Source organism: Ammodytes marinus (assembly GCF_949987685.1).
Source record: "Ammodytes marinus genome assembly, chromosome: 3".
Lineage (NCBI taxonomy): Eukaryota > Metazoa > Chordata > Actinopteri > Uranoscopiformes > Ammodytidae > Ammodytes > Ammodytes marinus.
This window is the reverse complement of record NC_137232.1, coordinates 29,536,010-29,550,299: the sequence shown is the minus strand read 5'-3', so window position 1 is coordinate 29,550,299 and position 14,290 is coordinate 29,536,010. Positions and strand designations below refer to the sequence as shown.

At 40.5% G+C, this 14,290-nt stretch overlaps 1 protein-coding gene across 2 annotated transcripts; it reads right to left on the bottom strand.

The window, feature by feature from the left end:
- Positions 1-1,889: 1,889 nt before the first annotated feature.
- Positions 1,890-13,664, bottom strand: sgcg (sarcoglycan, gamma). Of its 2 annotated transcripts, none has more exons than XM_080053492.1 (8): positions 13,460-13,664; positions 8,955-9,156; positions 8,253-8,357; positions 7,251-7,338; positions 6,595-6,714; positions 5,084-5,156; positions 4,576-4,699; positions 1,890-3,488 (listed from the first exon to the last, which is right to left on the bottom strand). In XM_080053492.1, the coding sequence occupies exons 2-8, from the start codon at positions 9,147-9,149 to the stop codon at positions 3,321-3,323; spliced, it is 873 nt and encodes a 290-aa protein (XP_079909618.1). In that variant the 5' UTR covers positions 9,150-9,156; positions 13,460-13,664; the 3' UTR covers positions 1,890-3,320. The 2 variants fall into 2 exon arrangements, with proteins under 2 accessions (XP_079909618.1, XP_079909619.1); XM_080053493.1 differs by having other exon boundaries at positions 8,955-9,152.
- Positions 13,665-14,290: the final 626 nt, after the last annotated feature.

Below are 14,290 nucleotides of genomic sequence, written 5' to 3'. Positions count from 1 at the left end.
ATGTATACCACTTGGAGTAAAATTGAAGTATCCAGCTGGCAGCCTAGGGACATATATACAGTTTTTACCTGTGATGTTGTGGATGTGGTCCATGCACAGAAAATACATGTATGGCTCCCATAGCCTATTATGCTGTTTCAATATAGATTTGCTTTACTTTGTGAAAACAATCTGCATATGCTGTATAGACAAATGCCTAAGCAATAGCAAAAATAAGTTTTCCAATGTCCCCACATTGAATATGTTTATTTGAAGTTTGATTAAAATATGCTGCTTTTTTACTTTATCTTTTTTATATATGAAAAAAATATATATATATATTTTCTTGCTATGGAAAACCAGTTTAGTGTACTGAAAGGATGCCCTTATAATGAAGAAATATACAACTCTTAATGTCATACACTGCAATTAATGTCATGCAACATTTCTAATTTGCAAAATCTCAGTAAGTCAAGGAAATTACAATCATGTATGTACATTTTCTTTTTGTATTTTTATGGTTGATTTCATATTATTTCTGTAAAAGTTGTAAATTTTCTGTAACAAAGCAAGTAACTTTTTTTTGGACAAAGCACTTTTCTAATACTCTTCATGTTCTTGCACTTGTAAAGTGCTTATGTCACCCAGCAAATTTGGAAAATCCAACTGAATTGAAAAATCTTTGTTACTTTTAAAGAAATAGTTTTATTGGGGATATGTTTTAATTTAGCTATATTGAATGTTGGTTGTGCTCTATACAGTTGATGACTATTTTGCATTATTACCTGTTCATATGAACCATGAACCATGGGGCCCTACAAAGCAAGTCTGCTAAAGTTGCGTATAGCAGAGATGACTGTAGCTCAGCTTTTGCTTAAACCCGAAAATGATTATGTTATGAAGTAATGGCCTGTTTGGGAATACTCACTTGGACAGACAGCTAAAGAAGAGCCATACATGCTATATTTTGGGCACAACCCTTGACACCTTTGCCAGAATAAAACCATGTTCATATGTTTTTGGTTATTTTAACTTTTCCAGTTTAAGGAATGTAGAACAGCACCAAACTGTGGAGCTTGGGAGTTTTAACAATATTATTGGTTTTATATTACATTTGATTTGAAGGACTATACACACCCACACACACACTGAACACATATTGTAAAATGTTATTATTTTAAAATATAATTTAAAATGTGTTTTTTGGTATCTGTTGTTTTATTACACCTCAAATCGAGGGGACTCAACTCAGCGTGTTTCTTTGAATAAGCCGTGGAGAACCTTGCATATTCTACAAATGTGGATGTACTACACTGTGTGCCATAGATAGGCATAATAAATAACCCTTACATAGATTGTGTGATAGATATTTTTATAATTTTTTATTTTTTTTACTGAAGTTGCAAACAAAATACAATATCTGACCCCTAAATTGTATACATTTGATCTATGTCCTGATGTACATTGTGTTGTCAAAGCAACAGCAGGCAGAAGTGGCTCTAATCTTTTTTTAATGTTTCAAGTTGTGGAATCATGTTGTTTTTAGAGCTAAATTCACACAAAAAAAGATCTGAACAGTCCTAATCAAACATTGGAATTGAAACGATCCTGAAGCAGCGCTTATACTGCGAGATTGTGTGGATGATGCCATTCCCAGGTTAGTTTACCGTATATTATTTTGTGCTTTTGATGGTGCTGCAGAGCTGATCCACGAGAGTGCATTAGAGAGCCAATAATATAATCAAACATGTATTCATCTCCCGATTAGGCCTTAGTGCACAGCAGAGGCAAACTTAAAATGTGGGAAACATTAAAAGACTGACAGTTACTTGTCCATTGAATTTGGATAGAAAACATGACACCAGTTTTTCAGAAATCAAATAAGAGAATGAAAACCTCTGACACCTTCATCATAGAAGAATACCACAAAGTTTATTTAACATACAAAATTAATAAATACACATCACTCACTTTATCAAAATATGCCAGAATGTAAATAAAAACTGCAAAATAACTACGTTTCAATACTGACCATGATAAAACTAGGCTTTGATTGGGTAATTATGATAACAAACAGTCTTGCAGAAATGTAAGATACATTGTTGCTCAGCTCAATGTATCCTTTACAAAATATTGCCCTTTTTATTTTAATGAACTTAGAACCTTTATTTGAGGCAAGTGTGGTTACCTGTCATGCATTTTTTGCACAACAGAAATCAATAAAAGAAAAATCAAGGCATATTTAACCTTGCTAAAGAAAAACTGACAATAATGTTGTTATTGTTCTACTCAGAAAACTACCGACAACTACAGCACCTTTATTAGACCTGCTTTGTTTTGTTTGTTTTCTGCTGTGGTCAAAGGTAACTTTTGTTAATCAGAGAGTCTTGGCTGTAAATGAGGTTGCTAACAAACACAGACCAGCTTACGTGCAAGAACAACTGTCTTGTAGCTAATGCATAATTACATGCTTATGCAGACATAAAAATAAAACTGGCCAAACATACAAATTGTATGAACATAAGGAAAGAAAAAACAGAATTAAGCGTGATACCACAATAGCAACACTTTATGGTAAATTGAGGGCATGGTATTTTAATAGACCCTATACTAATAATATATTGTATTTATATTGGCAATTTCTACAAAACAAGAAACCAGTCTGATGCCTAGTGTTGTATCTGCGAGATACAATCCATTTTGAATGTGAGAAGTGACTAGAAGGATAACAAAATATATACCAGCATTGCTCTAATTACCCCCTCAGTTAAATAAAAACATGCTAAACACCAAGACAAAAAAAAGAAGTACATACCAAGGGCTTGGAGCCAGAAAGGCATAGGTAAACGAAAATAAATATTTTCAATAACGTTCTGTTGGCATTTGAGAGATTTAATCTTTGATAATTCCAAGCCCTTGATATGTGTCAATTTCATTTATTGCACCAAAAGATAATATTGCATAGGATGTAAGCTGTTACCAGCTCCTCATTGCCCAGCCATGATACTGTGTGTGTACAGAAATTCTCCACAAAGCTCTGATGCAGATACATTTGGAACTGAGAGCCAATTTGTTTCAGCTGAATAGTTAGAAGGTCATAAATGCAACTAAAAGGATACATTTAATGAAATCTCCAACATTTACGCCAGCAGGCGTTTGTATTTTTATAGGCCTCGATGTTCCAGTGGGATCTCAGCACTGAGATCATCAAAGATCCATTGTGGTATTATGATTAAAAAAAAAAGAAAAAATCAAGCCAGATATAAACACTTGTGCTTGTTGCCTCCCAGAAGATGTATTTTCTGGGGGTGGAAAATCAATTACCTTTTCAAAGTCTTTTTCTAACACTCCTGATTCTCGCTGCAAGTAGAAGTGACCCCAGCCTTGGACAGGAAGAGCTTTCCGCTGGGACAGACACAGACCTCAAAGAGACCCTGTTCATTTCCAGAAACCCCTCCTTTGCTCAGGGGCAGGTTCGGCATGAGCACCGTCTCAGCATCCAGAACCAACTGCATAGAAGACAGTGTGGAGAGAAAGGACGACAGAAGGAAAACAGAATGGCATTGAATCAACAGGGACATATCACTTGGCTTCTTCTTCTCCTCTTAAAAGTGGATTCAGTGATTCTGGAGAATGCTTGTTGTCAAAATCACTCTATCAAAATCAGTGAATATCTCCTCTTGGTCATCCCGGCCTGTACTGTGTGTGCTCTGAGAAAAAGGTCTGGTGTTAATACACATCCTAGGTTCTGTAAACCGGCATGTTGCTAGCTACGGTGGGCCCCCTTGTTTACATACCCTGGGTTTACAAACCAGTTTACAAAGCCTAGGATGTGTATTTACACTGGATTTTTTCTCAGCACACACACACACACACACACACACACACACACACACACACACACACACACACACACACACACACACACACCCACACAGTATGTACAGGTAGCAGATCGTGAAGAGATATTCACTGTTTTTGACAACAAGTATTCCCCAGAATGACTGACTCCACCTTATATATATTATATATAGTTACATATACATAAGCCGCTTTTATTTGGAATTAATAAAAAAAATTTGTTGTGATCATAGCGCCTGTGATCATATAAATGCTTTAAGTACAGTAGTTCAGCCAGTTGGCTGCACCACAACTATAACCCAGCTCTGATTAAACCAGAATAAAATACCAAAACTCTCTACAGTAACTTGGTAACTCCAAACTACTGCACAACACTAGTCCTACAGTGCCAACATAATTATTTTAGAAGTAGAAATAAACTTGTTAGTGTTTTCATAAGACTGAGCACCTCTTTTTTCTTTACAAAGACCTTGTAATTACACACACAACCGATACTTTTACAATAACATGAAGTAGAACAGGTCTCATGGGCTCTCTCGGGGCGATCCGTATGGTTTTACTACTCTCAAAGAACACACTGAAAGGCTTCCAGGTGTGACTGTGAGAGACGTGAAGCAGCATGTGGCTGAAAAGCATAGGCCTACTGTGTATACATTCCCTTGGTGATCAAAAGAAAAAAACAGACCTGAATATGCTGTGTAGCAGACATAATGAAGTGAAGAGTGTTTTTCTTACCAGTCCTAAACTAGACTGCAGAATGACATCCATGTTGGAAACAACGTCAATGTTGCCAGCCAGCGCTTTGATATGAACTCCTTTTGGGGCGTCCATAGTGAGAGAACGAGTAGGAGACTCCAACCTAAAGCCAAACAGCTCAGCATTAGGCTATGTATAAGTACAACTCCCATATTATTTTTCTGCTCTTTTACTTTTATTAAACATTACTTATTTAAATCTAAAGAGAAAAAAAAAACAGATTCCATTAGTATCATTCCACATAGTATACACCTCAGTTATGAAAGGGTAATGTTAAAGAAGATGAAAATACCGACTAAAGATTGTCTTAAAACCTTTTTTCATTATAGTTTCAATAGATGTCTGAAATGACTCGGCCCAATCAACAGATTGTTCTGAATATCTTGTTGCTGGTACTTCCACATGACTTATATGACTCAGTCCTAATGTGTTATCCAACAATAGGCCTATATGAGGCATAGAATACTGTATAACTGAAAATGCTCACCTCAGGTCTTTCAAAGGTTCTGATCTCAGCTGGGGCACCTCCACTGAATGCTGGAACAGAGCTCCTTCAGGACCTGATTGAGAAACAGACGCACACATTCACAAACTTAGACTGAGGTTGAATTGAGGTGTGTCACAGAAGCTACTGCAGTCTGAAGCTCACATGTGAAGACTGATCATATTACGGTGTGCGCAACATTATTAACACAAAACACTCTGCTGTTCTCCATTTAAATACAGGGTCTCTGTGAGTTTGAAATCAACGCTTGTCTGCGATATAGCTGTCAAATTAGGCTGAAATAAGGTCTGAAAATAACTTGTCATTACTAAAATAAATTATTTTATTAGCTATGAGAATTTGCAGCATTTGAACACACCATTTAATTTTAAACAAAGCTAGTAGTTTGGCTCCAGGATGTTGGTCTGTTTGGCGACTTGGCATCAAGTCTTCTAGAGTTGGATGAACACTTATTTTACCTCTAGCGCCACCAGTAACTTCACATGTTTGGCTTTGAGTGAAATTTCTCAACAATTACTGGATAGTTATACTTTGTGTTTGTGCTAATAAACAAATGTAAGCATTCTTACATGCTAAACTAAGATGGCATCATGATCATGTTAGCATGCTGACAATAGCATTTAGCTCACTGCACCGCTGTGCCAACTATAGTCTCACATAGCTGCTAGCATAGCTGTAGCTCTATCTTGTTTAAACAGCATGTTACTTCAATGTGTAAAGCTTGATTTTTAAAGGTGATATGCCTTTAAAATCCTAAATCCTAAATTAGGCCATGGCAATGGTGTAGACAGATTAGGGGAGACATAAGATATAAAGGTAAATTCCGAATACTCGTATTTAGCAGATCCTCAATCCATCTGTGGAGGATATAAGCACTTGGCTTGGTAAAATAGCTTTTCATCAAGGATCTCCTCTGCTTCCTTCTGCTGCTCTCTGCTGTTCAAAATGACCCTGGGCATAATGAAGCTATCAGCTGATTCTCCCTTCAACATTAATCAGCCATTACTGTGTGGTCAGTGACCCACACAACAATCAATACGTACACTGTGCACCCAGAGACAGTGAGCGGAAGCAGGACAGAAAAGATCAAGGGGGATGGTTCAGCCTGATAAAAGCTGTGACACTTCACTTTATGAGAAAGCATGTGCTCCCAAGATGGGATATTTATTTTGTTGGCTCAGAACACTAGATAGAAAAATACTACCTAATGATCTGTACCTGCATAATAAGGTTCAGAGAACTAGGCGCCTGACGTTTCATTTATGTAGGTGCACTGCAGAGATATCCATGAATGATTATGAAAACGACTGCATCTGTCGGTGTCCTTGGATGCTGGATCGTTGCACAGACATCTGCCACCAAACTAAATTGCTTCCTGTTGAGTTCATCTGTTGTCACTATTATATTTTTCCAAATCTGAGAAAAAAAAAATAATTTGCCAAGAGGTGCGGCAACATTTCAGAGGAAACAGCAGATGGCGGGCATTGGTATACCTGTGATTCGTAGTTTGTCTGGTCCAATCAAAGTCTGGTCACCATCTGCAGTGAACAGCATGTTTCCGTTTGGGGAGTTAATGAGCAGATTTTGAGTGTGTCCCTGGGCCTCTTTTGGACCTGCAATGACAAAAAATAATAATAGCAAGAATACCTGAAGTCTTTTGGCAATATTACAATAATCATCCCTAACAAGCATTTCACTTTTATGCACAGAGAGCTGTGAGGATGCGGGCTCTGCTTTTCTGGTTTAATGATCAAGGACACATAACGGCACTGTGGAACATGGCAATTAGCCGGGTCGTTTGTTGGCCTTTTAATTATGTTGAAATACTCCGACGAAGCGGTTGGTGAGCATTTAAAGACGGGCAAATATGATCCTCCACAGGCTGTAGGCCATCAGTGTAATATAGAACGACCCAGAATCAATGGTAGTGAGAGGAGTGTTGCATTTAATGGATTTTAAATGGAAATTTAAGAGATTATACATGGAGAGATGGCTCCTTGTCCCTGTTAATGTCGGGTAAGGAATTGCTGCAGGACAAGTGCATGAATGACCTTACTATGGCCCTCATGCATCAATGGGATACTTTGTTATGCGTAAGCACCATACATGTCTCTCTGTGCGTTACATGTGTAGTCTTTCAGGACCTTACCTACAGAAATCCTGTCTGTCACATCACCATTTTCATTGCGAGCGTTAAGGGCAACATTTTCCGTAGAGTGAACTAGAAGTGCAGAGTCCTGAAAAAACAATAGAAAAAAACCTTTACTAGTGTCTATCCTCCACTGGCACTAACTTCGTCTTTCCTATAATGGGCCGACAACATATTATCATTTAAAACTGTAGACTTCTATTAGTGATTGTATTACATATATCATTTACTAATGTATCCTTTACAGTGATTTATTAAGCAGTAATAAAGCCTTTTGTTACTGCTTAATCTCACTTTATAAGGTTTTACACAAATATCATCAGGAGATAGCTTGGAGAAGTAAGCTTTCATAAAATGTTTAATGAGACAGGCCTGGCATTAAATCACCACTGGCCGCAGCTGTAAGGAAGCCCTGTTCATAAAAAGTATGTAAGAAATTGACTTTCATGTCGAAGGCGAGACAGTAGCTCACACTAAATCCTGAATCTCATTAGAAATCCATAGAATACATTAGTGAAAGTGTCCGTCCATAAATGTAGGATACATAGCCTTTTTAATGAGGCCCATAAAGAACAAAGTATGCTAAAAACAAATTTTTGCTGCTATGAGCCAGAAAAGCCATAACATGTAAACAACTGCAGCAAAGTGTTCCCATCTGCTGCAAGTAGGCTGGCCATAAACTATTTTCCACCACACATATCCCTGAGGTTAATGGGGAGCTCACTGCACCAGCACGTGCACTTTGTGAGACTGCCATCTCCAGTTTGTTCTGACACATCTACCAAAAAAAAGTGCAGTCCGAAATATGCAGTTCACTCCCTACAGCTCGATAAAATACTGCCTGATTGTCTGCGAATAATTAGTTTTAGATGATAACAGGACTTGTAGTCTGTGTGTATCCAAATCACAATCAAGTTTAAGTTTTGGCAAAAAGTGAGATGAAAAAATAGCCTGGCTGTCGGACAACCTTATTGGGCAAAAGTAGTTTGAGACTAATCTTACTTCTCTGGAGTGAATCTCCTGAGCGTAGAGGGGGAGAAGAAACTCTGACTCGCCATCCTCCAGCTTGACCCCATCCGATAGCACTTGTAGGTGTCCCATCCCTTCCTACAACCAAAATGGAGAAACACACGTGTTTGGATGAAGTTAAAGCAAAGGCAGGTTTAGCGGGGAAAATCCAAATTGGCAAACAAAGCTGCTGCAACAGCTTTAACTGCAAAAATCCAAAAATATGGCAGGTTAACAGGTTAGACAGAGTTAACAGTTAACAGAATTTAGATTTTATCATCCAACAGACTTCAAAAGGTTTCCAAGTGTGAAATACGCATCTGAGACAAAAGTTGTGCTGGCACTTCACAACACTGTATGTGTATGTGTATCAAAGTGCCAGGTAAATTTGTTTCATCTCTGTTTCTGCTTCTGCATAAATCCATATGGGCTTGAGGCAAAATACTTTAAGAAAAAAAAAACACATTACCTCTCCTGTTTACACAGTGAGGTATCAGGAGCATTCAGCGATTCTGGAGAAAGCTTGTTTTCATAATAAGTCTTTGTCACAATCAGTAAATATCTGCTCACGATCCGCTACCTGTCTGTGCTGTGTGTGTGCGCTAAAAAGAATCTAGTGTCAATACACAACCTAGGCTCTGCAGTTGAAACGTATCGCAGCTGAACACACAAACTGCCAAGGTGAGTCATGCGTACCGTGTTGAACCACATCACCCTCAGGATCCAGATGGTGAGGGCGAAGTTGACCACCAGGATGGCGATGAGCAGCAGGACAAACAGGTAGAGGCAGCGCTTCCTCCAGCCATAGATGCCGATCTTGTAGACGCTGTCGGGCACCGGCCGGGGCGCGCTGCTGCCCTGGGTGGTGGTGACATACTGCTCTCGCACCATCTGCTGGCTGGGCACAACACACACAGACAGGTACACAGGGCAACAGAAACAGGTTTAAAAAAAGAAAAGCACACAAAAACACACACATATAATACTCTTTCGTGCTGTGCAGTAATGATTGCACATGGCATACCAAAGAGACAGTGGGGGTTTGTCAGGGATCAGAGAAACAGGCGATTGAAAGCAGCTATATGTTATATAAAATATGTTCACTGGCTAAGCAGAGAGAATCATTTGACTAAACCGACACCATATTTGCGTTTGCAAAAATTTTTTTACCAATTGGGGCAGAGTAAACAAGCCGCAACAGAACAATGACATATCATCACCTTTTAATTTTATGTGCAGACTATTTGTCTATTTACACATAAAAGCAGTAATGGAGCAACATCAGCATTAAGTTGGAGTTGAGTTTCCGGCCAACTGATGAATTCAAGTCCAACATTAGCTCTGTTTATAGTCTCCAACCGACTCCTGAGGGAAATATGTGGCTCTTAAGCTGCTTCATGCACCATTAGGTTCACCAGCTACTCGCTGACTTTGTCTGTCTGCTGTTGAGTGCTGGGCAGGTAATGTGGACTGGACGATGTGTTTTGAAGATCTTTCATAAACGCCTGCTGCAGTCCAAAGAATTACTCTGACAGCAGTGAGAAAAATGTATTATTGATTACAATAGCTTTAAATGTCTTCAAAGTCTATGGTGATAGTAACTAGTAACATAGTTGTACTTCTTGCAGTTTTATTTCCTGCAACCACTAGTAAAGTGCAACCACTATAAATACAGGTGTCAGGAAGGTTCGGAGAAATAACTTGTATGTCAGTGAGACATCAAGATCTTGAATCAATACAATATTGAAAATATAAAAGATGGTGGGTAACAGTTCTTTCAAATGGGGTTTGTCTGACGTGGTTGTCTGCTTTCTGAATTCTGTTCTGAGGTTGAATGTGTATTTCTTTCACATACCAGCCTTCACACATCCTTTGATAATCTGAATTCAAAGTCTTGAATGGAAGTTGCACATATGTATACTACAATGCTTTGTTTGCACAGTGCACACAGAGTATATGATTCATGAGCCCAAAGCTCATGCACAGGCCCTGTGGATATCTGGCTCATTGCGCCAATGGAAAACTTGACGGCATTTCCATTTCCAGCAGTTTTATAAAGAGGCAAAGGCGAAAGGAAAATGCCACTTATTATTACAGAGCAGCGGTGGTGCTTTCTGGTTGCAAAGCAGCAGCGGGCTATCAGTGACAGAAAGAAACCGAGGAGATGAATGTCAGCACATTTCAAATCAAAACGAGTACAACGAGTTACAAAACCAAAAGTATCGTTTTCTGTATTCACTACGAGGGCAAACGGAGCCCCAACTGCAGAACCTACGAGAGACCCTCCCCCCCCCCCAGTCAGCACATTTGGAACATCTGACATAATGACAGCAGCACTGGGGACCTCAGGGACAGATTTCATGACCACACGCAAAGTGTGTGTTTGAGCACAGTGGAGCCAAGGACCGCACAGCCTCCCGGGGCTGCAGAGAGAGAGAGCCGTGTCACTCTCCATGGAACAATCTGAATTCATAACCGCATGCAGGCCGGCTGCAGAGAAAAAAGCTGCTTTTACCGAGGACAAGGCCAGAAGAAAATGCTTCGTGTTGTGGATCATTATGAGTCCATCAAACAGCCAGAGCAGGCCCAAACACTGACAGAGTAACTGCTGCAAATTTGCATCAGCACTTTACAGCTCAACTTTACAGGAGAAGTTATTTGAACAAAGATGTATCTCGGTTGTCTCAGCAGTGTTTTCTGAACCTGACAGGGCTCAGACTCCAGAAACAACGTCTGATTTACATACAGCACAGATGTTGCATCTTACTGCCACAGTAAAGGGTGTTTCCAGCATGTTAAAGGAGCAACTTTTTAATAAACTTTTTATAATGGCTTCTCCCCTTATGACGTCATAAGGAGAGAGAAATCTGCCTGGGGCTTTGGAACACAGGTTTTCAAAGTGGAGGTGGAGAAAAAGAGAGAGGGTTGTTTTTTCTCATACTAGCAGTGGTGATGATACAGGTATCAAAGGGCTGATGACAACTTTACATTGAAACACTATTTGAAAAAACTCAAAAAGGTTTTTACAAATAATGAAGTAAATATCCCTCCGCCCACATGAATGCTCGCTGCTGGGGTCCGAGCTCTCTTATGTCCGGGGGGGATTCGTTTCACAGGGGGAAATAATAAAGGCCTGCGGTCTCCGAGGCTCGTTTCTTGCTGTTTGCAGTAAACACAGGACAAAGAGGCGTTGGCATAAAAGGCTAAGAGCATTTCTATGACCAAAACCGCTTCTCCACAGGACTTGTCACACAGGCCTGCAAGCCCAGCTGTGATGAATAGCCCTTATTTCACAAGCAAACAAATTAATGTTGCCTGGGAAAAGGAAAGCAGGAAAAAATGACTTTGTGCAGTTTCCACAGGGGGAGAGGAGAGCGAAGGTTGATAAGGAGAGAGCTACTGTGAAATATTATTATTATTTTATTATTTTTCTGCCTGTATCTCACCTCATTTATATTTATTAATCGGGCTCATGAGATCGAGTCATCGTGACAAATTGAATCTCAGCAACACATCAGTGCAACAGCAATGTTTTAGTGAGGGTGCAAAGCCACAGCGTGGCAATGCTTTGCTGGTTTCAAGAACATGGATTTGGTTGGGATATTTTTTTCTTCTTCTTTCAACTGAGTTCCTAATCGAGGCTGAAATAAGGACTAAGATTAATCAGCCTCCGTTAAATTGACCGATTCCAATAACCCCACACTATACCTATCAACAACCACAGATCATTTGTGAGGATGAAAGAGCTCTGGGTGTGTTCATTATGATGTTAATGATTTTGATCTAACCCAGCCTAATTAACCTTAAATGAAGGCATTAAGGAGCCTCCAGTCTGTATACTTCGGCTGCAGTAGTATGAGCGAAGCAGCTTTGAGGCTGGATCTTTAAAGGCGTCTTCCAGCTCCAGTTTCAGTGTTACCACCAGCCCTGTTCAGCCACAGACGGATCCTTCCATAGCAACCCAAATAAACACTCCCCCGAATGGTCTCGCTGCTCAAGTGCCAGGAATGCTCAATTTATGGGACTTTATTGTCGGAAATAGAATCTGGGAGTTTTTTTTAATCATCAGGTCCATGCCTTTACAGTATTTTCTCAAGCTCTCTGGTATTAGAAAGCTCTTTACTTTAAATGGCAATTCTCAAACTAAAACGTTTGCAGCATTGGATCTTATACCACAGGAGAGATGACTAAATAAAAGTTTCAAAGGCATTTACAGCCCTCTAACACAGTCCCCTGGGCCCACAGAGGTAGAGCACCATGGTACGGCACTGTTGCAAGGGCTATCCTAGGGCACCTTCTCAATTAACCTTAACCAATCGCTGCTCCCTGCATGGCTCTGTCTCTCTGTCTCTGTGACCTCTGGATGACAATGCGGGGCCGGGCAGGGACAGGCTAACCACTCGCCTAAAATCCACAGGGTCCGGCTGTAATTGAGAAGCCAGGCTCTCCCTCTGAGTCGAGGTTTGACCTGAGCAAATGCCAAAAGTTTCTTTGAGATAGAAAAAAGTTTGAATAGTTTGAGCCGGAGGGACGTTCACTGACATGTGGGAAAAAAAGGAATAATGAAAGGAGGAGTGATTGAAAGCTGAGCACAGGGCTGTAGTTTATGTCTGTCTGAGTAGGAAGTGTCCGCCGTCATGTCTCCACTCTGCTGTGATGCCTTAACTTCTAAAAATAGGACACGCCATTGTGAACTAAATATAAAAAAAGCAGCACAGGACAGACAGACAGACAGACACAGACACACACACACACACACACACACACACACACACACACACACACACACACACACACACACACACACACACACACACACACACACACACACACAAACAAAAACACATCCTACATAGGTGTTACAAATGCTAAACAACAAGGGTGTGGAGTATTGTTTATAGCCTAACACACATAGCACATAAGTGAGAGGCTCTTTTGCAAAGTTATTTTTGTATTCCAATATTGCTGGCCATGTATGGTAAAACTGCAGACAGCTTGGAACCAGAAAACACTTTTTGCCAAATCCCAAACTACTCCTGAGGACTATGCTACAAAGAAATCACAGCACAGCATATTTTAAACAACTGCACGGTAGGTCAAAGGTGGCCATTATAAAGACACCCTTATGATCTCTAGAGGAAGTTATGAAAAGGATCAACAGCACACGGGTATTTCTGAGAGAAAAGAGACAGACTACTCACCGTTGTGTGTTGAAGAACAGAAGTACTCCTTCCTACGCGACAGTAATCAGAGCTCGGGCTGGCGCGGGCAGCAGCAGGGCTTGAGCTCCTCGCGCGTCTGTCAGCCACTCAACAGCTGCGTGCCATAAATCCAGCTCTGGAAGTGGCCTGACTAATCACCACGAGACGGCGCTCCCACTCCCCCTGCATGCCCACTCTGACTACTTCTGCCGTTTTAGCCTCCTTTTGAATATCATCAGCTCGTAGCCTATGAGAGAGAAAAAAGACAGACTAGAGAGGGGGGGCGGCCGTTAAGGGGGGAGGAGACGTGCAATCTCTTTCACGCGCACACACGCGCAAAAGGCGTAACTATCCATAATGAACAGAGGCAGTTGTTTGTCATGCATACCAGTGAGTGAGTCACTTTCACTGCCAAACCCGAGGCTCGGTGCAGTCCGGTCTAATTTGAGACTTCAGTCATGGCCCCTCGACACAAAGTTGAGCTGGTGTTGCAGATTGCTCCAACGGGTGACAGTCAAAGGCAGGGGCAGACCTCGGCGAGGACAGTCAGAGAGGCAACCACCTTTTAATGTTTCTTTATATGGATCTGTCTGTGACTACTAAAGGATGGCAAAACAACCCTCTCTTTTTCTCCGCCTTTTTAAAAACCTTTGTTCAAAATCCACAGTCAGATTTCTCTACCCTTATGACGTCATAAGGGTCAAAGCCACGCCCCTCCCTACAAAACTAAGTTAGCACTACCTCCGCCTGTGATAAGTATACCCCCAGATACCTCTGAATCTAACTGGCAGTCAAGCGACAGTTAGATTCAGGGTCAATTAGAGCAGAAGA

Bases quoted from the DNA above. Each gene is read 5' to 3' on its own strand.
- sgcg (XM_080053492.1), bottom strand. From the start codon at position 9,149: ATGGTGCGAGAGCAGTATGTCACCACCACCCAGGGCAGCAGCGCGCCC. The intron at 6,715-7,250 runs GTAAGGTCCTGA...TTGTCATTGCAG, and splicing joins GACAGACAGGATTTCTGTAG to GTCCAAAAGAGGCCCAGGGA. The intron at 4,700-5,083 runs GTGAGCATTTTC...GTTTGGCTTTAG, and splicing joins GAACCTTTGAAAGACCTGAG to GTTGGAGTCTCCTACTCGTT.